This window comes from Pteropus alecto, unplaced genomic scaffold, assembly GCF_000325575.1.
Source record: "Pteropus alecto unplaced genomic scaffold, ASM32557v1 scaffold95, whole genome shotgun sequence".
Classification (NCBI taxonomy): domain Eukaryota; kingdom Metazoa; phylum Chordata; class Mammalia; order Chiroptera; family Pteropodidae; genus Pteropus; species Pteropus alecto.
The window spans coordinates 11,067,414-11,094,265 of record NW_006441071.1 but is presented as its reverse complement, the minus strand read 5'-3'; the positions used below and the strand labels follow the sequence as shown (position 1 = coordinate 11,094,265).

At 37.5% G+C, this 26,852-nt stretch overlaps 1 protein-coding gene across 4 annotated transcripts in view; it reads left to right on the top strand.

Moving 5' to 3' along the window:
- KDM4C (lysine demethylase 4C) overlaps window positions 1-26,852 on the top strand; it is a 336,400-nt gene that overhangs the window by 280,551 nt on the left and 28,997 nt on the right. For all 4 annotated transcript variants that reach the window (XM_025051416.1, XM_015594513.2, XM_006918364.3 and 1 more), the window contains exon 19: window positions 15,503-15,673. In XM_025051416.1, the coding sequence (XP_024907184.1) occupies window positions 15,503-15,673 (171 nt within the window). The remainder of the gene's footprint in view (window positions 1-15,502; window positions 15,674-26,852) is intronic.

Here is a 26,852-nt window from a genome sequence, read left to right as displayed (position 1 = left end):
GTTTTTTTAATCTAAATTTTAGTATGTATATTTCAGTGTTTTTGTCAAAAATATTTTTGACTGGCCTGTCTTTCAAATGTGAGGTTTCATTTGTGTTCACATGTGTGTGCACATGTGTCTGTGTGTGTAGTGTTGTGGTACTTGACCACCTTTTGCCAGCACCTAGGGTGACCTGTTTCCTGGCTCTAAATCTGAAGGCTCCATTGGGTGTATTCCCAACCCATTTATGTGAATGTCGTACAGGTGCTTGTAAGGAAAAGAAAAGAACACAATAAATAGTAAAATGTTTTTGAAACTAGGAGCCTTGAAAATATAGTCCTTCTCCACACCAAAAATGAGCTACTTGTAAATGATATAATTCTTGCAGCATACAGCCACCACAGGGGCCATCTCCTCACACTTGAGTAAACTAGACAGGTGTCCAGGGGAGGGGATTCTTGTATTACTGAGGGAAATGGAGATGAGAAAGATGGCATGTACAGATTTTTTTTTTCCAAGCAAATTACATCAATAAACCTTCATATTAGATTAGAATATTCTACATATGCAGTGTAGGAACGCCACAGTCACTTTTACTTTGTGCATTAATTCATGGCAGTGAACAAGGCCTGCGTAGCATCTTCTATGGGCTCTATTCTTTTTTATCTTAATACCCTCTCCTCACAGAAAAAATGACATTCGAGAAATTAATTTCCTTCATTGTTTTCTAAGTTGTGGCTCTTAGGAGATAGGTACCTGTTCAGAAAGAAAGAAGAACTTCTGTAGAGAAAACATCTTTAGTGGTCAATTTTTTTGTTGCTATTTTGTTTATTTTTTGGTTCAATATTATTTTAACTAGATCACATTTAACCAGATCATTATTTTAACTAGGTTATTTAACTAAATATAACTAGATTAACTAGTATTTTGTCTTTTTAGTTCTAACAGCTAGCACTTAGCCATCCATAGAAGCTGCTTGGTATAAATTTGTTGAAAACTCTCTAATGCTAGGGACTGGGATTAGTGAAGAAAAAAGAGAACTAGTATCTATTAAGCATTTTTTATGTCAACTGTGTGGTAGATATTTTACTTGTGCATCTTATTTTAATGTAGTGTTGTTGGTGTGGGTAATGGAAAGTAGTGGTTCTGTTGCCTTATGTATGGGTACCTCTCACTCTGGAAGGTTCCCTGTTTCTCGTAATTCTGCCCCTCTAGCCATCCTTCAGGTTCTATTCTAGCACTCAGCTCAGTAACAGACTTGAGTCCTTGCTCAGCACTTACTGGCTTCTTTTTCCTGGCCTCTGTGTGTTCAGGTCAGCTCCCTAGGCAAGCTTCAGTACAGCTCCTTCCCTGCCATGGCTGTGTGTGGTGCAGGAGGTGATGCCCACATTGCACAGGATCTGGTGAAGGGCTCAGAGTAAGGCAGCTCTTCTGGTTAGTCTATGCTTGTATAGCTAACCTTTGGGTGGTAATGGGGTGGGGATACCTGTCATTACTAACTTAAAAAAACCTTTCCTTGGTAGGCAAAAACTGTCTCACCTCGCCAGCATATGAAATAATGGATGATCAAGGCCCCTAAGTTCTATTCCTAGAATAGTAGTTATCACAGGAGAATATTATATAGCATATTATGTTTTAAGTATCAGTTATGAGAAAATACTTAATGACAAAAAATAAATCAATAACACTTCTATTTGAATTCAGTAGTTATAAAAAGAATCTGCAGTGTTTCAGGTTTATTATGAATTGATAGAGAAAGCCCCAAACATTCACTTAAGTTCCCATTTAAGTAGCCAAGGATTTAGAGATGTAGCGGAAATGGATTAGTCAGAAAGAGTAGAAGTGAGTGGAACCTGTGATAATGAAACTTTCTCTGCACCACATTTCCCTAATGAGCATATGCAGTTGCCTGTGTGTAGGATGCTGCCAGATCTGAAACAGCACACATATTTTTGCTGTACCATAGGCTTTTATACTTGAGGCTCATTCAGGAAAACTGATTATCCATGCTTTTCATTTAATAAAATGTTTATAAACATGAAGCTGTCCTAGTTCTTAAGCCAGAATCAAGCTCAACAAGACCCCATACTCTACTAAGGGAAGAAAGTAGGCTCACTTCCCAGATGGGTACCTGAGCAATACCTCTCTCTAGCTTCTAGAATTATGGTAAGTCTGTTTTACCAGACTCTACCCCTGACTCTGGTTTATGACTTTTAATTCAGTTCCAATAGGTGTTTTGGTTTGAAGACCAGAATTACATTTTCACCATAATGTATGTTGCATTTCACCATATTGTGCCCCTTGAACTCATAATGGGTGCTCACAGGATTATGCTTTTGTAATCAGACAGCATTTAGTTAATTTACATCAGTAGGTAGGACTTTACTTAGCTATATTTTTATATTATCTAACCCTTTTGAATATCATTATAGGTTATAGCATTTTATTGACCCAATGGGTACCAGTTGACTGTAATTTTCTTCCTGATATTCCAGTCAGACTTTGACCATGTGGATTCAAAACTGATCATTCTGACTCAGATTGATTATACTCCGTTACTATAATAAGATACATTAAATAAAGATATGAATAAAATGTTCATAGTTGCTATACTCAATTACCATAATAATATATGTTAAATAAAGATATGAATAAAATGTTTTGAGAGCCCAAAGAAGGACACCACTAATTCTGTTGGTGCAGTTAGGTAGAATTCGTAAAAGAGGTAACATTTGTGCTGGTTCTAAAAGGAGAGTTGGAGTTTGTCGATAGGAGTAGTAATGATGTTCCAAGTAGAGGGAATATATGTGCATGAACTTCTGCAAAGGCCTGTTTATCTGGAGAGGTTGAAGAGTTCACTATGACGGGTCTAGGACGTGTTGGGATTATGGAGGAGTCAGGGAGAGTGATGATAGGGGGATATGAGATGCAGAAATTTTACCTAAACTTTTTATTCTGGCCTTGTAAAAGCTGCAAATTGGTCTTGATTTTTAAACAAAAATTTCAAGAAAAATCTACATCGTGCTGCAGGTGTTTGGTTTTTATCACAAGAGCAGAATCGTCAAAATCCCCAGGAGGAACTTGGCAGCGTTGTGTTTCCCACTTGGCCCTGTTATTCCCACCACGAAGTGTGTGTGGAACCAGGAACCAGTCAGCAGACCCAGGGTTGCACTGTGAGGGGCCAACTGCATGAGGAATATTTACAAGGCACAGTTGATACTTGGCAACTTCAAGGACCACACATACTGAGGGAAATCAAGTCTTCCACTCAAAGGACCACTTATCTGGTTACATTTTTTTTACTGTGGGTAAGGTGTGTTTCCATGTATAATGCCTGTTCACTTTTTTACAGAATTAGTATTTTTGAGTTCCCAGGAAATTTTAAGCTTTTCAGCAAATTATGCTCCTATTTAAAAAAAATAATTAAGGTATGCATTATTGTCTGATAGCTTGTTAAGAAAATTAAGTGGCAACACTAATCCCATATTTTAACCTTGGTATTAGAGTCAAGCACCATGAATACAGCAGAGAAATATAAATGGAATGTGTCAACAGATGCGTAATAGCAAAGGGTGTTTGACATTCCAACATCTTGTAAAGCACAAGCAGCAGGTTTTTTTATTCCTTCATGTAGCGAACAGTAATAAGATGCCATAGTCATAATGAAATCCATAGCTACTGACAAAATGTAATGGAAAAGTAACTTTTTAAGACTATTAACCGCAAGCATTAAAAGGCAATTAAATAAGTTCCAACATTTCTATCTACAAGGCTACTGTCTAAGTCAGCATTATATGTCCATTCTCAACAAACATGATGTATAAAACTGATTAACTAGAAAGGCCTCCTGAGGCATGTTGGCAGGAGGCCAGTTAGCTTTGGGAATACCCCTGCTTCTTTGTCTTGCTCTTCCAGAGAGTGTTGGTAGCCATCTTGGGCTCTGACACGTTTCTCACATGCATTCAGTACTTCTGTTCAGGTAAAATGGGCAGTTCCTTGACCATTTCTTATCTGAAGTTGGCTTTTTTTCATTCTGAGATATTATAAATCCTTTCTTGTCTTCTTCTCCCACACTGGGTATAGTGGGTCAGTGAAATTATAGAGACTGGTATCTGAAGAAACATAAGAAATTCCTATTTCTACATTTTTCAGTAAAGCATTCTTTTAATTTATCTTTCAGCCATTACTGGGTTGACCTAGCACTCAGCTTTTGCTTAGGCAGGAGACAGAGAAAAGTGAAACCCTCTTCTTTGTGGGCCTCGGATATTCTCATGAGTTATTTTCCATTTTGTTTGTTTTTCCTTGAGTACTAGGTAGGCCCTTTAGTTAAATTTATCTGCCTTTCCATATACATTTCTCAGGAATTAGAAGAAGATACAAGATTTGCAAACCCTTATATTCAATAACTTTTAATTGTGCCTTAAAATCTGTTATCACATCTCTTTATCACATTTTCGGAGTAAAAAACAGTGCCCTTACTAGGGACCGAAAAGTGGCTATTGCAGAGGCTGTAGGGATCACAGAGATGAACATTGGTGATATTTGAGCGAACAGGAAGACTACAGGCATGAAACTGGAAAGGAGGGGGTTACCACTACAGAGCCTATCACTTCTTTTCTTTCCTTCCCTACTTCCACAGGCACCCCACACACCTCTCTTTTAAGCATAGTGCCAGGCACATACATACATTTAATTAACATTAAATAGACTGACAGAGATTAGCTTGCTTGATTAATAATGGACTTTAAACTTTGTAGCTTTCTCCCCTTTGATCAACATGATGAGGTTGCTAGACAGAATCTTCACTAGTCCTGTTTCTGTTGTGATGGGCAGTAGAAAGGCTTTGGCCGACTTTTCTTCCACTTTTTCTTTGTCCATTTCTTCTAAAATTTTGGAAGAAACCTAGAAAGCTTGTGTTCACTCTCACATGCAGGCTCGCAATCTTTCTCTCTCTCTCTTTCTCCCCCCACTCCCCTCCCCTCCCCCCCACCCCTGATGCTCATATAAGTAGTGTGTCTTTACAGAACCATAATTGTCCCTTCCACCCAAATTTTTAGTCCTATTCAAGGTGATCATCCTCTTTTGTTGAGAAGAGTATCAGTGTAGATAAGGTAAATTTTTTAAAAAGCTAATATTTGTATAGTGCCTTTTGTAGTTTACTGTGTATTTTCATACACACAGTACATTATCTCATTTGGTCTACACAGTAACTGTGGACGTATGATTGTATTAATTTTATAGGTGATGAAATGGCACTGCGGAGAGGTTTAACAGTCATTAAAAATTATAGAACTTCCAGGTCATTAGAGTCAGAGCACATGACATTTCACTTAAACTGTGCTATTTTGGCAGTCATTTTCCTAACTTGAGACTATAGCTTAGATTAGTTTACATGGTTTCATTATTTACCTGAGTTTCCTTCTTGGTAGCTCAGAAAAACTGTTAAACCATTTAATTAGTCTGTTTTACTTTGGATTTCCTTCCTTTAAAAAATTTACATCTATTTTAGCTATTTTTAACCCATTCACCAACTGTAATTGAGATCTGAAAATCCTTATTGGCAAGAAGAGTACCATACAGTGATATCCTCGACCCTTGCTTCTGTTGAAAATGTCTTGTCCAAAGTAAAAAAAATAAAATAAAATAAAATTGTATTATCTTATGATTGAACAAATGCCTTTCCTTCTCATTTTGCCCAGATTGTAATTTCTTTAGCATTTTTTTTTCAAGATTGCTTTGAGTTTTTTAGATCCTCTGCATCTTTTAGAATCAGTTTTTTAAAAATTTCTACATACACACATAGCCTGCTATGAATGACTTAGATTTTGTTGAATCTGTAGTTCTAAAATTTTACTGTTGCTTTTCAAGCAGCCTGAAGAGCTCTTGAGCTATAACAACCAAGGCAAAGCTTCTGGGGGCAGGCATCCAGGGACTCCCCATGTTTTCTAGAAACTAATGAGATTAAATGTGGCCTAGGAGGCGCTCACGTCAGGTTCCGTCTTCGCAGTGGGACGCTGCCATGTCCCTTCAGCTCTGGCAATCTAACTGATGTGAACTTTCCTCTCTGCTGTTTATGCAGTAAGTTGCTTACTCTTCTGAATAGAAAGCAGGTGGTGCATACCTGTTGAGAGTTTCCCACGTTAACACAGTAAAGCGTCTCAAGAATGGTTCTCCCATTCCACTCCACTTCATTTACCTCCTGAACAAGACCACTACCTCTGAGGTGAGCGCATGACTCAAATGGAAAAGAATTAGTTTTTTTCTCAGTGTCTTCTGCAGTCTATTAGTTATATTTATGTAGACGTTAAAGTGTATAAGATCTTAGAACTGCTGGGAAACAGCTTACCACCATTTCCCACTGAATTATATGTTTGTACTTAAAAACCCATGAGAAATAAAAGTACATGTGAACAAACAGACACATAGAAAATTAAATACTTGTGACATTTTTATGAGACTGCATGTGCATTTGTGCTGTAAGAGCAGTTATTTCTTCATGAAGCTCCCCCAGGGTTTTAGGTTTTTCTGGGTAGAAGATTTTTACCTAGCTCTTGTAATTTTACAAAGAAAGCTTTCATTATTACAAGCAGATTTAGATGAGCGACTTCTGCTGCATTAGTTTGATAAAAGAAAAAGCATTTGCATTAATTTATTTACTCAGATTTTTGTAGGAATTTTTATAAGACAAATACTTGAAAAAAATACAATGGTAATATCTCACAGTTGATTAATTCATAGAAAGTAGGGAGAAGTAATAAAGTTGAGAAGGTGGTGGGTCATTGTACATAAATGGAAATGTGCTTTTTGGCATTGGATAAGTTTACCTGGCTTCATTTTTTCAGCTCTCCTGCCTAGTTGGCTCCGTGAGCTTCTGTGTACACTGTTTTATTTGTCTTTACACCCTTCATGAACATTATATAGATGGAGAACCCAGTCAGGGATTTTTCCCAAGATGATATCTCTGCCCATGATGCATCTTGTCAAATGTTGGGTGATCCTCCTTCAAGATTTGAACACAGATCAGCCTTGCCAGGTCCGATAAGAGAAGATCTATCTTGCTAATAAATCTTGCTTCCTTTGATCCCTACTTTAGAGGTCATATTTCAACTAACTTCTCTGTGCTACCTGTCACAAATTGGGGAGAAATGAAATTTTAGACTGCAGTACATATTCCAATCCCAGTATTTAAGTTAGATTCCTGTGTCAGTTTGGGTCACCCCAAAGTTACTCAATTTAGCCTCTATAACTTAACCCAGCACAGAGATGACTTAAGTTTCATTTCACTGCTCTGTCCTTTTGTGGATAATATATACAAAAATCATTATATAAATAACATTGTTTTGATTTTTATAAGGCTGTTGTTAAAAGGTTGTCCAGTGTACCTTTAAATATTCCAGGTGATAAAATGTTTTTTATAATTTAGCATCAAGAAAATTTTCTGTTAGAGGATTAGGAAAAAATTACAATTTTCTTTCACTAAATTCTAGCTAGAATTGAACAATTTTGTCAGTTTTGAGCATAGGCAATAATGGCAGTAGCAGTTTCTGTGACTGTCCACAGTAGATATCTTGTAACCATTGTAACAGAGATCTCAAAATATTACTTACACTCACCACAACTCTGAAATTAGGATATTGATAGTTGTTTAGATGTGCCACTAGATGTTAGTACTAAATACATTCTTATAGAAGCATTCATGTTATGTCACAAATTTGTTTTTTCAATATAAATTGTTTCTTTTGTAATATCGTGTGCTTTATTTTATGCATTTAAAAACATCAGTCTGAGTAGGGGTTTACAAAGTCACAAGGTAGCCAAAGGGGTCCCTGGCACCAAACACTCCACTCTTAAATGGCCTTCCTGATGTGTGTGCATGTGGGTGTCCTGCCACCTTCAGGCCTGGTTCAGATATTCCTTGTGGTGAGCCTTCTCTTTAGGGCCCCTTCTCGCCCTCACCTGGGCTCTCTTAATACCTAACACTATGGTCAGCCATGTCTGTCTTCCCTACTGCCTGTGGGCTGTTTGAGAGAAGAGACTCTCTCATCTTTTATTTTAATCCTCAGCACTTAGCAATGTGCCTTGCTTGAAATAAGCACTGGGTCATTGCTTATTTAGAAGTCCGATGTGATATCCATTATGCTACAGGGTCACAGTAATTGCTTATTTAAATGCTACATTTTCACTCCATGTCCATCTTTGCATTGCTTTTCCTTTTGCGTTGTTTGCCAGCCAGTTCTTGGCTCTGTGGCTTAGAGTTTACTGCTGTAGAGTACTAGTCAGGTAAGGAATGGTGATTTTTTTTTTCATCCTATTTCGTTAACACTGGCTTTAAAAACTTTGGAATCAACCTGTTGGGTGTTGGTGTCCCTTCGATGAGCCAGTCCAGGTTTTAGGAACTTCATCTCCCTATCAGGTTGTAATCACTGATGGTTAGCTATCTTTTCTCTGAAGTGTACTTTCCATTTTGTATTTCTTTCAACATTTATTTCAACATTGAGAGAGTCTTAGGAAAGTTAGAGAGCTTTGTAATAAGCCCACATGTGATTGAAGGCAACATGGTATCTGGAGAGAAAACTCTTCTACATTTAAACAATTGGACCCTATTATTGGTGTTGCCCTTTACAGGTAGGTGGCTTAGTATGATAGGAAGGACAGGTACAGTAATGAGTCCCAAAAAGACTGAGGGGTTTTTAAAAAAATAAACACAGCCACAAATCTGAGAATAAAATCTATTCATTTGATTCAGTAGTGATTATAAGAATAAAGTAAAGGTGCCTTTTTGGTTATATCACATTTGGCCTAAATATAATAGATATTAGTCAGGTGAAATTTTATAATTGAATTTGTGTGTAATTTGCTTTACAAGGTGTTCATTTCTTCTAGTCCTTCTTGTGTCACCTTTACTGAACTGAAACAAATGTTGAAGATGGTCTTTTCTTACTAAGCACTTCGGCTTCAGCTTTTTTTGAGCATCTAATTAAGCAGATCTAACTTTGGTTTGATTCTTCATTTAAAGAATTCAGAAACTTGCAAGGACTCTTGTGTTTATTACATTAAGTATTTTCAATAATTATTAAAGAAATACATAATGGGAAGTACAAAGAAGTACCTAAACAAAAAAATAAATAAAATCTCATTACCTAGAATTATACATTGCTTAACAGTTTAGTATAATTTTTCTTATTATTCCTTTTATATATAGTATCTGCATGAGTGAAAGCCATCACAAAACTTACTGGTTTAAAACAATGACAGTTATTTAGCTGATGATTCTGTAGGTCATCAATTTAGGGGCTCAGCGGGGTGATTCTTCTGTTACAGGCTGGTTGCCTCTTTCATCTGTGGTCAGCCACAGAACAGCTCTTAGCCGGGTTCTCTCACACGTCTAGGGCCTCAGCTCTGGTCAGTGTGGTCTCTCATCAGCTAGCAGGATAACTTGAGTATGTTCAAGTGACAGAGTCCAGGGCCCCTAGAGAGAGAGCAGAAGTATGCAAGGCCATGAGCAAAAGGCTTTGAATTGGCATACCATTACTTCCGTTGTATTCTTTCAGCCGAAAAGACAAAGGCACAAGACTAGCCCAGCTCACATTTGAGAGGTGCGGAAGTAGACTGTAGTTTTTGGTGGGAGAGGCTGCAAAGCCAAATTGCAAAAGATGTGGAAAAAGGGAGTAGTGAAGATTCGTAGGCATTTTTACAGCTTACTGTAGTATGTGTGTATGTCAAATACACATATATGAAAACTGAGTATATGCAGTTATACATTCTGCATTTTTCATCACCAGATAGGCTCCAATTCCAAGTTGCTAATTCAATGCTATGTGTATACTGGGGAGAGTAAATGAATTCTTATATGAGAATTTCCTCAAAAGGTAGGTAGGTCCTCAATATGTCACAGTTAAAAAAGAAAGAAAACAATGTAACTTCTTTAGGCAGCTGCTTGAATTCTATCAGTCTCATCTTCTGGTTTGTTTTATTCCTCCTCTGATTTCTTTCCTCATTTATTCTTCTGGTTGATAATACCAAGGCACTCGTGATGGGAGAATGCCAGCTTCTGGATCCCCCTTCAGCCTCTCACCAGCTCTGAGATCGTGGAAAAGTCACTTTGCTTTGGACTTCGGTTACTTCATCTATTTAATGAAAATAACAACTACATCACAGAATTATTGGGGAGAATTTAATTCTCATATATATGGGCATGTGTTGGAAACTATAGACTGTTATTGTTCCTAGGAACTCATGCTTTTGTGGAGTTTCCAGAAGATTTTCTTACTTAACATTTTTTCACATCCCCAGCATCTCAAACTGACTCTGGGTTTTCTTTAAAAGAAGTTGTAGGGTGTTTTTTCTTAAAAAAAAAAAAAAAACAAACACAACACTGTTTATTTCTGCTTAGTGCATGTTAAAGAAAATTAGACCTTCACAACCTTAGCCTACATGCTAATCTTCAAAACACCATAGCTATTTCTTTAATCTGATGGAGCCCCCTTGCATAACGTCTGTCTTCTCGGATCAGAAATGACATTTTTAACATCAATAGATTCTTGTGCTCCTCTGACAAGAAATATTTTTAAGGATGTATAATCAGTTATGGGGTATGCTTATCAATAAATTTTTCCTGCAGAAGTAAATCAGAAATGCTATCAAAATAGCATTATGAAAAAAAAATCTGTTTTCTTTAGTACTTTAAGTGAAATGGTCATGCTTGAAACTTATGAAAATTTTTATTTAGATGAAGGCTGTATATTTAATTCGTGTGCTGGTCATCTTTCCAACCAGTCAGTTTGCATAAATTTTATGTCCTAAGCAGAAAGAAAATGGTTATCATCTAGAGTCAGCCATTTCTCCATCAAGTCTCTATTACTTTTTTTTCCCTTGACGGGCTGCTTCCACTTTCCACACCCTGTGAATTTCACCACAGACCTTCTTTATTCTCTCTCCCTACCCACATACATGCCTACCCACCCCAAGAAAGAAGAACATCACCCTAAAACTCCCTTTTGTGTTTCTTTGCCCTTTTCTAGACAGTGAATGAATAGAATTAATCTCTCATTTTGAAAATGTGTCTGTACCATTCTTATAGTTCATTTGTTCATTCATTCATTATTCAGCAACAGCATTGTACACACCCTGCTGGGTGCCATGGATAAAAGGGGAAATAAGGCTGGCACTGTTGCATGGATTTTGCTCTGTTGTAGGAGGAACAGTACATGAAGGTGACATTTGGCCAAGGCTTTAAGTGAGATGTAAACAAAGGCTTTGGGAGGCTTGGTAGGAGAGAGCAGAAACCATGTTATGCTTTCCTTCCTAAGGATCACAGTTATGTGCTATGACAAGAGTTAGAGTCGGAAGAGTTAAAGATCGGGACAGTGATGATGTGTGACTGGATTGAACCTTGTCATGTGAAGTAAGGGTACTATGTACTCATACACTCCAACTACTGAGTACAGTAGGGAGAGTGGATTATTAACCTGGGTCTCCAGAATGTTCTCCATTTCCTAAAATGAAGCCAGTTGCGCTTTCCTGAGCACAAACTACCTATGAGCCTAGGTATTTTGTGTACTTCATCCTATTTTACAGCACCAGACCTTTCATGTATCAACCCTTTTCCAGATGAGCAAACCGAGGCTGAAAAAGGTTAAGTAACATCCCCAAGATCACATGACTAGTAAGAGGCAGAGCTTTGAATTCAAATCCAAACCACACTGTCTTCTTAGAGGGTCAATCCAATTTTAATAAATTGAACACAAAGGAACTAATATCATATTAAAATGCAGTAGTTGCAAGTCTCACCAAGAGTATTTTTAAGTCATCTTGACAGAGAATGACAACATTTGCAAAAAAAAAGTGCTGCCAGGATGTAGCTCTGTTTGTCCTTAATCCAGGTCATTCAGGGCCACCGTGTGTGGCTACATAGGTTGTAAATTTCATCTCCTAGAGCTAGTTGTAACCTATACAATTTTAGGTAGCAGTCATGTGCCCAATTTTGGAGTTATAGTACTCTGCAGACAGTGCTTCACTTATATTTATTATTACACCTCTATAATTCTCTCTTACTTTGAAAGGTTAGACATATTTAAAGAGGCTGGGTGGAGAAATGAAGTAGGAAACTAGATAATTATTTCGGCATATGTAACATACTATGGCCTAGCTATTAACAGCAAAGGTTTTTACTTCAAGCATAGTGAATTCAAATATTGTCTTTTGTTAAAATGTTTGTGTAACTAACTACACCTAAAGTCACAGAAAAATTTCCCAACCAACCAGCAGTCACTGGGGACTGATTTTAAAGAGGAAAATATCCTTTTGTTTCATTAGGAACATGAGAAACTAGATGGCCAAGCTCCCTCTACAAGTAGCAGACCCTTAGGGACATGTTCGTTGGGAGTTATTCCTTGTTCAAATTATGAGCCTCTTTGTCCTTCGTTCTGTATGCCAGGCCCTCATCTCCCATCTGGACTGTTGTAGTCAGCTCCACCAGCCCCTGCTCACCTGTAGTCATATAGACACAGATCATTTTTTCTTCTGTACCTAAACTTCACATTGGCTTCCTTAGGGTCACAGGATAATGTCTAGACTCCTCAGGATGGCATAAGAACTGCCCTCCTCCCTACCTGTCCCCCTGTCCTCCCACACAACAGCAGGACCTCTGGCAGTCCCCACAGCAGAACAGCTGTTTTTTGCCTCTGGGTCTTTGCTCATGCCCATCACTCTGTGCTTCATTGCCTTCCTCCACTAATTCTGCCCATGAATATGAAGTCGTGCTATAGATGGCATGCTAGAGTATGTCCCATCAGCCTTCTGTCATGCCATGTATAAGATGACTTCATGGCACATACCTGGGTCGGCCTGTTCTAGGGAATAGGAATCACGTTTTAGTGATTTTTGTGTATTTGCGTCCCCAGCACCACTGGCTAGTGATAAATGACTGTTGAAGGAATTAATGAATTAATGACTCTCTGGGCATGTCTTCTTTGGTGTCTAGAAGGAAAAAAATCAAACAGCACTTTGTCCCCTACAAGATACTTTAGCCTTTTTTGAAATTCAGGAGAAAAGAGATAAAGTCTATAATAGAACTGAGATTTCTGAATGACGACACTATTTCCCAGTGATGTTCTAAATAGACCTGCTGGAAAATACTGGGATTAAATGAATCCTGGCTTTCTGTAGGTATAGGTGACATATTCGACTAATGTTACTGTCTTGGGGACTGTGTGCTGTGCCCATTTGTCAAAGGGCTTGGATTTACCCAAGTGCTGGATTCAGGGCCTCTAGTGGATCAGAGCTTCAGACATCAAATGAATCAAGTCGATGAATGAGATTTGGAGTTTGGGAGTAAAGAGGACTCAGTGCTTGAGAGCAGACTTCTGCATAAGACATTGACTATTGTCTCCACCTGGCAGGAATGAGTTTGTAGGAGTTTCTGAAAAGGGGGAGCAACAGCCTTATCCTGAAAAACAAAACAAACAGAAATCCCAAAATACAGTAAACTAGCACTATGAGCCAGGCACTCTGCCAAGCATTTTCAAGAGAAAGCCTTTATCCTGGAGTCTCCTGCTCCCATAGCATGGTGAGGAGACCTAGCCGCAGTGTTCCAGTAGGCTCTGAACATCTGTGGAAGGAGAAGAACAGGGGGAAAAAAAAAAGAATGGAGTCTATAACTCATGCCTGTGGCTCATCATGACTATCCAGCTGTTATCAGCATGAGTTGATAATGAAACTTTATCCTTAATGTATAATTTAAAAATGAAATGATCTGTCTTGTGGGTTACTTTTTTTTCTAGTCTAAAACTGTTAGTTCAGTTCTTCTATAAGTCTTCACAAAGTAGCTGGCTGTATTTTAGAATTGAGCAGCTGAGTAAATGGATTCATGTTCTTGAAGCCAAGGTTCTTGCTGAGAAATAATAGACATACAAATACAGGTGGGGGCAGGTGAGAAAGAACCCTGTGGGGACAAATAGGGATTTCACTGTGAACTCAAGATCTCTAACATATTTACACATATACGTATGCATGTATGCGTATGCGTATATACGTGCATGTATTTCCTTGTTCTGTCTTCGGAAAGGGTCGAGAAGCAAAGATACTCCTATAGTAATTAGTAATAAGCATACCTAAGCAACTGCATCTTAATCTCTAATATCATGGCCCTCTAAAACAAACCACTTTCCTCAGGGAAATGCTAATTCCAGGGCTGGGGCAAGACGCTTGTGGGACATCGAGAAAGTAAGGAACTGCTTTAAAAAAAACAGATGTCTGAATGACATAGGAAACAGTTTGAAGAGACTTCTTTTGGCCAAATCTGAGATAATCTGAGCACCAAAATAGTTTAGTATAGTATTAATTATAAACAGTTGGGGAGCAGGAATTAAGTCTGTACTGATAATGGACGAATGAACGGATGGATGTGGGGAGAGTAGGATTAAGAAATGCCAAGTGCGAACTAGTAAATGTGTAGGGAGTGCTGGAACAGGAAAATTCAGCATATCACCACCATCATAGTAAAAATCAGATCCATCAAGACATCAGTGGATGCTAAATCCAAGCAGAAGTGTATAGGAACAGGATATCTGCACGCTGTTAAAATTACTCCCACAGATTGCTTATTAGTTGTAAGGGGAAAAAAATAATTATAAAGTGGAACAATTGTACCAAAGTTTGACCAGAATCAAAATTCACATCACCATTGAAAGGCAGACAAACATCATGTGCTCCAGATGTGATATCCTTAGAAGAACACAACATCACCTGGATCTAATCATGAGGAAACATCAGAAAATGCTCTATTGAAAAAGCAAGGGTAGAGAGAATCGTATCCTTCAAAAGTATCTCATAAAAGACAAAGAAAGGCTGTGGAAGTGTTTCAGATTAAAGGAAGCTAAAGAGATATGGCAACTCTATGCAGTATCTGACCCTAGACTAGATCCTGTATTTGAGAGTGGGGGCCGGGGTACAGGGGGTGCATAATAGTCATTATTGGCTCAGTTGACAAAATTGGAATATACATTGTAGAATATCATATCAATGTTACTTTACTAAAGTTAGTAACTGCAACCGTTGCATGAATATGGTTATGTAAAGGAAAATCCCTGTTCTTAGAAAACATGCACTGTAAAAAGCCCAGCAAAAGCTTAAATGGTTATTGGTGGGGGGCTGTTATTATATGTATTTTATATTATATATATTTACATATTTATATATGTGCACATGTACATGTAGTTTTATACTTAAATACATACATATAAAATAGAGACATAATGTGCAAAAAAGAGATCGTAAAATGTTAATAGCAATAGGTAACAATAGGTGAATCTGGGTAAAAGATCAAATTGTATATGGGTGTTTTTATACCATTCACACTCTTGCAGCTTTTACATTTGAAAGTATTCCCCAATAAAAAGTTAAAAAATTTAAAAAAACGGTATCATTACCAAGTCAGATTACTTTCTAAATAAATATTTTTTATTTTCTGTCCTTTCTTCTCTTTCTCCTCTTATTCTCTCATCTTTCTCCTGCACCTCTTTAGAAGTCCAAGGCTGGTGAGAAGGGCATCTCCGTGGGGCAGACTGTCATCACGAAGCATCGGAACACCCGGTATTACAGCTGCAGAGTGATCGCTGTGACGTCACAGACCTTCTATGAGGTCATGTTTGATGATGGCTCCTTCAGCAGAGACACATTCCCTGAGGATATCGTGGTGAGTTCCTGGGGCACCTGCTTCCAGGTTTACTTTCTGTGTAACAAACCAGCCGACTCTTTAAGGGATCTTTCTTTTGGCTTTTGGGGTAACTCATTTCACTTACTACTGGATTCAGGTTTGCTGTTTTTCCACTGCAAAGAAATATTGTTTTCTAGGAGGTTCCTTAGCCTTCATCATTCTGAATAGTCAGTAGCCAGGTGAACTTAGACTCATCTCACTTTCTTTTAATTAAGTGGACTGTATGTGACCAAGAAACAGAAAATGTGAATTCACCTATCCTTTTCTATTACAAGTGTTAGCATATTTGAATTCCTTTATTACTTCTTTTTCTTTATACTTAACCGGAGAATATACTTTTATTAATCTGACCTGACAGTGACATCTGTGATTTGACAGACACATCTGTAGATTTTTCATGTGGGAGTAATAAATATCACCAGAAAACAAGGCTGTGACTTTTACTGAGTTTCTTAACCGTGGTCTGGAATGGAACGTGTATGTATGTGTGTGTGGGTGTGTGTGCATGCACATGTGCATATTCCCTCGTGCGCCTGTCTCCTCAGTGAATACCTTGGGGTTTATTCAGAGGAACTAGGACTGCGTCTCATGAGCTTGTTTTTAGCAGGTCATTTCACAAGAAGGGCACTTTCCACAGAAGGTTTTTTGAAACTGAGATCAGTCAAATACCTGGGATCAGGGTTAATCTAGCAGTCATCTTGTTGTCCCTTCTGTATTTAGGGGAAGTATTATTTGGCGGAGCCAGGCCTCAGAAATGTAGTTGTAACTTCTGCCCTGTTCTAGGTCTGTTGATGCTTTGCCCTTTGTACTTGGAAAGATGCTTCTTAATGTCTCTGTAATAGTAATACTTATACATTATGTGCAATTGATAATTAAATAGAACCTATAAGATTGCTCATAAATATTTCTAGAACTTTGGTCTCCTGGGACCAAAGAAACATTGATTTAGTCAGCTTTGTTATGCTTGCTTCTCTGTCCCATTAAGAGGACAAGTTTGTAAACAAAAGTGACTTTATTTGAAAGATTGTAAAACAAATGAATTTAGACAAATTAATAATCCCAGGACTTGATCATAAACCAAAAGGGTGAATTGTACTTCTTTGCAGAATTCTAACTGGAATTTCAGATTGCTTCATTGCCATTGCTATTTTTAAACAGCAACCTTTTGGTAACATGCTCTCCTGGTAGGACTAGGTTATCTCCTTAAGCATTCATTCCATAGTCACTGTGTACCTGTGCCAAGCATCATACCGGGGGCTGGCAAAGATAATGAGAAATGAGGTGTGATTCCTGATCAATCTAGGGGAGAGGCGAGCTGGTGAATGGGTGTTTTCTATAAATGCAGTAAATACTATAAATGAACCAGATGCAACTTACCACCTCTTTGGTCTAGAAGAATGAGTGAGAGACTCCACAAGTTTAGTAAGGGCTGACACTTACTGACACTGACATGTACCACATGCCAGAACTACTTCAAGAAACTGACATGCATAAACTCATTTTCTCCTCATAATCTTACATGCTAGATACTACCATTTTTCACATTTTGCTTCTGAGGAAACTAGGCACAAAGAGGTGAATAACTTTCCCAAGATTACACATAGCTAAGCTAATAAGTGTCAGAAAGAGTATTTAATCCCAGGGTCTGGCTTTAGAGCATCTGTTAACCCTGGGGAAGAAAGGACATTTAAAGTAGGAGAAAGGATTTGCAAGGCCATGAAGGGCCCCCAAAATATACAGGAGACAGAGGCCCTTAGCTTTTGCCAGCCCTGCCCAGGCTATATACTTATTTCAGTTTCCTTTTGTGCAAACTATGAATGCTGAGCTGGCAAAAGAGAGAAAACTTGGGGAGCATGGTATGGGTACGATAAAAGACTTCTGAACACTGATCCCCAAACCTGAGCAAATAGTTTGATTTTGTCCATGCTAGTAGTTCATTAATCCTAAATTTCATTTTACTCCACAAGCCTCCATACACCCAGCCAGTTTTAAGCTTTCCTGGAATAACTTGTACATTAGAAAACAATGTCTGTGGTCCTGGTTTTTTGAAATTCCACAAGTCTTTCCTTTGACATCTTCTGTTCTCACTCTCTGTGAACTCAAACAGGTTTGGTTTTAAGTATGTGTGGGTGTAGTGAGAAGAACACGGGCTCCAAAATTAGTAAGATTTTTCGGAAGCACTGTGGCATTGAAATCAACAAGAATGAAAAAGCAAAATTCTTTACAGCTTGATTAGCATTACTTAGTATAGGTTTGAGTGAGGTGTGTGTGTGTGTGTGTGTTCCTGTGTGTGTGTGTTCCTGTGTGTGTGTGGTCATAACTCTAGCCTTTGGGGGGAGCAATACGTGCAGTGTCATGAGTGACAAATATTGGAGAGGGAGAATCTATCTGAATTTGTGTGAATGATAATTTCATTCATGGAGAAAAAAAAAATAGTCATCTGCAAACACGTCTTCTCTCTTTCATCTAATCTTTCCTCCCTTAATACTCCCCCTGCCCTTCCCCATCTCTTACATTTTTGGTTACTTGTTTCAGGCCTCTTATACCAAGTAGGAATGTTTCAGTCATATTGTATTTTCAAAGTTCACATGCTTTTTGATAATATCACCATTTGTAGTCTTCTGTAGCCTCTTCCTCCTTGTTATTTTGGTGCTAAATGAGACATCTCCAGCTTTACTTCCTTGGTGGCTCTGTAGGGAAGTTGTTTTTCCTTATAATATTATCTCAGTAAGAGTTCTCCAGAGAAGTAGACCAATAGGGGTATGTGTGTATGTATTTATAATAACTATTTAAAAGTGTGTGTGTGTGTGTGTGTGTGTGTGTGTGTGAGAGAGAGAGAGAGAGCGAGAGAGAGAGAGAGAGAGAGAGAGAGAGAGATACAGATACAGGAATTGGCTCATGTGCTTATGGAGGCTGACAAGTCCCAAGAGCTGTAGCTGGCAGCTGGAGACCCAGCAGAGCCAGTAGTGTAGTTCTAGCCTGAGCCTACAGGCTGAGAACCTGGGGAACTGGTGGTGTACTTCCAGTCCGAAGGCCAGCAGGCTTGAGATCAGGAAGAGTGGATGTTTCATTTTGAGTCTAAAGGCAGGAAAAAGCTGAGTCCCAGTTCAAAGGCAGTCAGGCAAGAGAAATTCCTTTTTTGTGTGTATGTGGGAGAGGTCACTCTTTTTGTTCTACTGAGGCCTTCACTTCATTGGATGAAGCCCACTCACATTGGGGAGGGTAATTTGCTTCATTCAGTCTATCAATTCAAATATTAAAGTCATCCAAAAACACCCTCACAGACTCATCCAGAATAATGTTTGACCAACTGTCTGGGTATTCTATGGCCTAGTCTAGCTGACTCATAAAATTGACCATCACAAATATATTATCCTGAGGCGTTTTATATGACTTTTTATCTTGTGGTGCCAGAAGCTCTGACTGACTCTGTAGCAGAATGTCATTTCCTTTTCTATAAAACAATGACCACATTGTTTTGGCCAGTTTGTAGCATGCTGCAGATCCACTCCATTAGCCATGCGTTTTGTCTTGGTCATCATCTAGCTTCCCACAAGGTGGAGTCATGGTATTTTAAGGCAAGCTTTTAAAATTTCAAAGATTGATTGGCCTTTGCAGTTCTCACCAAAATTAATGAAAGCTACATGATTAAATTCTTTTGTAGTATGTCACCTAGAGAGCAGAATTTGATATTATATTTTAAGATAATGGATGTGTATAATTAAGCATATTATAAATATATTTACATGTAAATTATGATGATTCCCCTATATTATACAATATAAATATGTTTATATCACCATTTTTTAGGCCGTGTAGCTTAATGGCTATGATAGTCCCACTTCCACTTTTGATATTTATCTATATCAGAACTGTCTTCTTAGAGATGGGGACCCTGCTTGGTACCCTAATGTGGAGTTTCATCGAGTGATAAGAAAAATGTAATCAGGTCTTTTTCTGTCTCAGTATCTTGCAGATTGTGGCAGAATAATTATTTGGTGGAAACACTAAATGCATTCCTCAGAGAAATCTTGTTTTCATTAGATGACATACCTGTGACAACTGAAACTAGTGGTAGAAAATGATTTTTTTCTTCTGTTTGTCTGAAAACTCTAATCCACACAATGTGCTTATCAGGTGTGAGTGCCGCTGGGAAGATTCTTCTCAAATGAAATGTGACGTTAGTGTTACTGGCTACTGAAGAACCAGCTTCTCTAACCTGAGGGTACTTGCTAACTAGAACTGCTATAAGGATACAGCACAATTTCAGGTTTTTAACTATGGAAATCAAATTTAGAATATTAAATTTAATCATCCAAAACTGTTTATTTATATATGACATAAATATCTTCCCTTATGAAGCCTGATGCTTTAGTATAGAAAGTTATATTCCAATATTTATAGAATTGCTGATTACAAGTCATTTTATAAACCCACAGAAGGGAAACCTTTAATGCAGGCTGGCCTGTCCATGTTTGAAAATAAATTTGCCAGGCATTAAAATTCCTTTGTTAGCATTATTTGACTAGAGAGAATATTTGAAGCAGTAGGGAGAAACATTCTTTGGACTACCAGGAAATTTATTTCCATACCTAAATACTTTATTTCTATGATAGCCAGAAAAATATCCAAAAATTTTTCTCTACAATACACCTGCAGAATATATCAGCCCAGTTAAACTCAGCATGCAATCTGTAGCTGTCAAGAGCAGTAATAAAAGATGTATTGCAACATGCCTCCATCTGTCAGTCTATGAAATTGCGACACACTTCCTGATGAACTTTTTTGTCTCCTACTATTTTGATGGAAATGAAAGTTGCTCACCCAAAAGAACTCAACGAGCACAGAGTTTTCAGGGCCCCGTTTTAACCTCTGCTAAAACCTGGCATCCTCTAGTATATGCCCACGTTGACACTGAAGTGATGACTGCTTTCTTTCCTCAGAACTTAGAGCTCATTTTGAGGGAGGAGGTTGGTGCAGTGTGATCTGGATAGTTTTAGGATGAACACTTAACATTCACCACTGTGTATGAGAAGAGATACAAGACCATTTAGAAATTCGACAGCAAGAGTCCATCACTGAAAATTCCATGAGGGCTTGTTACATTTTTCAACCTCTTTTGAAATGTGAAAGAAGCATGAAAACTATACTTTTCATGATGGTAGGGATGAGTTGCCACAGCCTTTAATTTCTGTGGACTGTATTGGTGCAAACTGAAGTTCTTAGAGCTAAATTTTTTATCAGTTACAGTCAAGTTGCTTAAACTTTCAAGCCTCTGTTTTTTTTTCCCATTAAAAAGGAAATAATAAGTTCTACCTTCTAGGATTAGTGAAAGGACTGAATGAGCTAAACACCTGATACATAGGCACAAAATCAAATTTTTTAAGATATATAATTTCAGCCGATAGAACTCCTTTTTTCCCTTTCCTCCTCCCCCCATCTAGTTTATACTGCCTTTTCTGGGCTTGAAATTTGCTTAGAAGATGTGTCCTCAGAACTTTGCTCCTCATTTGGTTAAGCGGGTATCTGTATGTGTGGGGTAGCACTGCATCAGCTTTTCGTTTCCACTGGCAAGTGTAGGTGTATGGATAACTGAATGTTCTTGAGGCAGAAGAAAATATCTAGAGCCAGGGCTGAGAAATTTGGGGGGGAAAAAAAAAAAAGCTGTTCCCAGAAATAGTCTGTGTTATGGGGTCTGGGGAAGCATTTCTGGATCCAGATGCCCTGGATTTTCAAGTCAGGTGGACGTCATGGCTTGTCCCAAACCATGTGTATTGTGTTCTCTCCAGACTAACACCCCTTACCACCACCACCCCCAAGTCCCACTGTGGGGCTTCTGGAATTGATGGGAATTTGCCAGACAAGTCTCTAGAAACTTCGTTGAGGATTCTTCATATGTGGTCCACATGGCATTTAATTACTCAGGGTGGTGCCCTAGCTTCTCTTTCTTAACTGAGGAGCTGAGAGCTTATGAGGTGAAGACTTCACCAAATTCCCATTGATTTTTTACTTCCTTGGGAAGCCTTTTTTTATACATGTAAAAGAATATCTCTTATTAGCTTGATTTTAATCAATATTCAAATTAAAATTTACTTTTCTAAACCTTCAACTTCAGCTGAAAAATTTTATTGTACTGATATCTAGTAATTTTTTCATAAATAAAGAACAAATTCATTTGTTCCTCAATTAATGTTTATAAAATGTATAAATTAGACAGATCAAATCCTAACCGTTTTACACTTAAGGTACTTGGACATCTTAACTGTGATTATAGATTTAATATATACAATTCTCACAAATATCACAATTTTTCTAAGCACTTAGGACTGATAATGCTAATAAATCAGATATTAATTTAGTCGTTCAGACTTACCTAAGTATTTCAAACATCTTTAAAAATCAACACATAAAGCAGTCCAGTATTTACAAAATATTACTGTACCTTTATTAACAATTTACCATGGGTAGATTGTACTTAAGCACAATTTAATTAATAGATAAATAAATAGAAAGAATGTACCTACCAAGAGAGAATAGCATTACTGTCTTGACTAGGAGTTTACTAAGAGAAGATAATCAAAGGACCTCAAGGCCATTCAGAGACTCAGTCTGGTTGTACCTTTGAAGACTAAATGCACGGTTACTGAGCAAAGGCTACTAACTAAATAAGGTCAGCCTTCATCTGGTCTGTCAGTTCTCTAAACTGTGTGCCCTTCGCCGAGGCCCTAATTAGTATAAGTGTCATGAACTGTCTCAAGTTAGTGGGTTGGATACTTACCAGGCCCTGGGATTTTATTCTCTTTTGTGCAATTCTTGTATGGCTTTTCTCCTTAAAGCCTGGGGCATATTAATAGAATGTTGATTTAGCTCTTATTTGAGTTGGACTCTCTTTTTTTTTATAAATTGTATGATCTCACTGACCACGATTCTGTAGCTGTCATATTGACAGTTTCCATTTAGCACTGGTGATTTGAAGAAAAGTATGTCATTGCCCTGATGTCCTATGCAGAGGATTAACTAGTTGCCCTGAAGACGCGCTGCCAGTTACGTTTTTCTTCAAATACATACCTTCCTCACTTGAGAGTATTTCTCTGATTTCTCATTTGGTAATTATCTCAAGGTGATTGGGAAACTTATTCCCAGGAGACAGGTTCCTGGTGTTTCTTTCCCATCCTCTTTTTTTAAAGAGACTCAAGGTATAGCATCTCATCTACAGTCTAACAAAATCGAAATAACTGCCTTAAACTTGATCATGTTATTAATTTCTGTGACTTCATCATTTTTTTTCAGTGGAGATGGTAGACACCATGAACCAAATCAGTGTTTGGGAATATCCGGGGTTCAGCACTGTGTCAGGTACCGGAGGGGATTCCATGGCATATAATAAGCCCAGGTGTAGGCGTGATCATGGGTGTCGTGGAGACAAAATAAAATGCCCAAGTGGGTTTGAAAGACTAAGGAAAAAGTCATTCCCAGAAACGTTCTATGCCATGGTACCCTCGGAAGCTCCTGGACTGTCAAGTTAGGTAGCCATGCAGACATTATAGTACACTGGCAGAGACAAGGGTGACCAAGAGACACCTCTTGTTAGCGAGGCCACCTCAGCTATGGGAATCTGTGCTCCATCCCAGCCCATTTTTGTTGTTTTGTTCATCAGTGATACCCCTTACCTCAGCTCCAATCAGGAGTTGATCTGAAAGATTTTACAAGAAAGAATACCCAATAAAATTCACTGAAAATAAGTTCAGAGATGGAAGTAATCGTGATGAGCCAGAGTGTTTAAGGATATCACACTGGGGAAGAGAGATGAGCTGGGTTACTGACTTGGAATTATTCTTTATGTATTCCAGATACATGTCTTTTGTCAGATGTTTTTCTTTTTTTTCTCCCAGTCTGAATAATATTTCACTGTATGAATATAACATTTTGTTTATCCATTTGCCAGTTGATAGACATTGGATTATTTCCAGTTTGGGGCTATTGTGAGTAATGCTGCTATGAACATTTGCTTTTAAGCCTCTGTGTGGACATATGTTTTCATTTCTCTGGGATAGATATTTAGGGGTGAGATGACTGAATTATATGTTAAGCATATGTTAAACTTTATAAGAATCTGCCAAACTGTTTTCAAAAGTTGCTGTACCATTCCGCATTCCCACCAGCAATGTATGAAGTTTTAGTTTCTCCACATCCTCACCAACATCTTTTGGATAATCATTCTGGTGGCTGTGTACTCATATTTCAGTGTGATGAAGCCCAATTTATCAATAGCTTCTTTATGGATCATGCTTTTGGTTCATATCTTAAGAAATCTTTGCCTAACTCAAGGTCACAAAGATTTTCTCTTATGTTCTTTTCTAGAAGTTTTATAGTTTTAGCTCTTACCTTTAGAACTATGATCCATTTTGAATTAATTTTTGTATGTGGTGTGAGGTCAGAGTCTTAAGTTCTGTAAAATGGAACATCCAACTTAATTTAATGTATTGTGATAAGGATTAAATAAGAGATTTATAACCATCATAGTGCAGCACCTTACACATAGTAGATGCTCACAAAAATTTGGTTACGTTTTGCTCCTCGACTTAACTTTCTGAAAATTGCACTACAGAAGGGAAAAATCCACTTTAGTTGTTGTGTGTGTGTGGTTTTTGTGTGTGTGTGTTTTTTTTTTTAATATATTCTGAACTTCAAGAAAGCCATGTGGACAGCTTATTTTCAGATCTACTTAATATCAGGAGTATTTTGGAAATGTGTATTGTATAGGTCTTTAACGTGATAGTTTCTATACCTTTAGAGAAAGAGTAGAAAATACCACATAAAACAGTGTTTCCTTCTGTGAGGAGATCTTAAATATGATAAATATGCTTAGACCTAAAAAATACTTTGATATATTTTTAGAATAGTGTGTCTAAGATCATATTTTAAATCAAGACATGTATTATTTTTCCAAAGAAAGAAAGAAGGAAGGGAGGGGGAAAAAAAGAAATAATTTTTTTTGTTAGCAATGTAATGGAAATTAATGAAGTGCTTATTTACTTAAAGAAGAAATTAAACTCCAGATTTTCCATTTTAAGCTGAACTTGCCTGTCAAAGCACTTGTCTCATTTTGATATATAACATCCACTAAGCTTTGAGCTTCTTAAAAACAAGGAACCATGTCTGAGTTACTTTTACATACCAGGTCTCAGTACAGGATCTAGTTTATAGTAAATAATTATAGTAAATAATTATTGAATTAAATAAAGACTAAACAAATTAATAGTAACAGCCACCACATAGTCAAGTATTAAATGTGTTATTCCAGGTTTTACTTTAGACAATTAATGTTATTTAAAATTCATTATCGATATCAAGAATTATTTTTAAATTCAAGTCCAAGTTCATATTATAAGTTCATGTCCTTTCCAGGTAAAGAATATTTCATTCCAAGAGTAGGGCTGGGTTCCAACAAACCTTCAGTGTTTTTGGCTTCCACATGAGATTTCTTTAAAGTAGAAGGTCTTTGGCCCTGAAAATATTTGAAACCACTGTTTCAAATGAAATGAATTGTTATGTATTGTCCCTCTGCTGTGAGAGTGAGAGATCTTCATGAAAAGAGGGGCTAAGGAACCCATGGTATTAATGCCTATGTCTGCCCAAGAGCGGGACTATTGGGAAATGTCTCGAGTTGTCCTAGCAGGTCCTCCCATGAATGTTCAGCTCTGAACTGTGGATATTAGTGACATCATTTCTAAATCTTCAAGTAGGCTAAATAAACTTCTATTTAATAGAAAATACAAGCACAATTAAAATTCCATATTCCTTTTAATAAATACATGGCCAGATGTCACTGTTGCTTCACATCATAGTATCAGAATGTCAGCATTCATTATCAACTCTTGTATTCCTCTTTAAATCAAAATGCTACACTAACTGTCTATGATGCAAGATTTCAGACTTTTAAATCTTTCCTTGTTCTAACTTCATTTTGATCTCAATGAAATACTGTGACCCTGAGTGTCATATAATCATGTATGTTTCATAAATGCCTTAAATTTTCCAGAGCTGACCCTTCCTGTAGCACATTCGCAAGCACAATGTTCTGCATACAATTTCTGAAATATATAGCTAACATTGAGAGCTTCCTGAGGCAAATAGTCAACAGGGAGCTTCCTGTTTACTAGCCCTTTTACATTATCTTTCACCTCTACGCAACCCTAGGTTCAAGCACACCAGGATATAGCACATAAATTGGTGACACCTCCCAGAGCATGTCAGGCTCATAAATTAATAGCATTTATGTTCCTATTTGACCATGGGATTTAAATTATTTTGGTAATTGAGTGAACTTACATTATTGTTTGGTACGTATATCCAATAGAAGTCAATAATGTCTACTTAGTGACAGACTGACACTGCCTTCATTTTATTATTTCCTCTTCAGACTTTATTTGAAAGAGGTTAGCTGATTTTCACTGGTGAAAGAGAACCAGTAATAAATCTGGCCTTTTGTTTTACTAAACAAATTATATTTCAAGATCAGAATATGTGAGCAAAGGGAGAAGAATAATGATATAAGGAAATGAGAGAGATTGGAGTGAGTGTACTTTTTCCCATCAAATTCTGGTCATTCCCACAGTCAGAAAACATTCTCTGCTAAGGAGTAGGTGAAAACTTGGAAGCTGTGACCTGCTATAATCTTTGTCGGTTATATGTGTTTCTGTAGGTCAGCTGCCCTACACCCTCTGATTTCTTGGCTTCTGTCAAATGGAGGATATTACATTTTCAAGTCTTCTATGCTTTAGATATCTTATCCAGGACCATTAAACCAAAAATGCTTAACTCCTTCTAAAAGTTATAATAGTACAATGTGTTGAATAATGTTTTATATGTGGTTTTTCAGATTCAGATAAGATTTTCCACTAATAATTAATGCTGATGTGACCTGTGCCTGAAAAATACACCTTTTGCAGATTAATGGCTAATAACTTGGTAAAAAGGGAGAGGGGTTAAAATTATGCATATTTTCAGTAATTTAGTCATAAGAATATTTTGTAGGTAATTGTTTTTTAAACATGCCTGATATTTACCCTTTAATTAAGAATATGTGACCCAATGTTTCTTTATATGTAATATCCTTTTTTGGAGGGGCGGGGTGTAACAGATTAAATTGGATCTT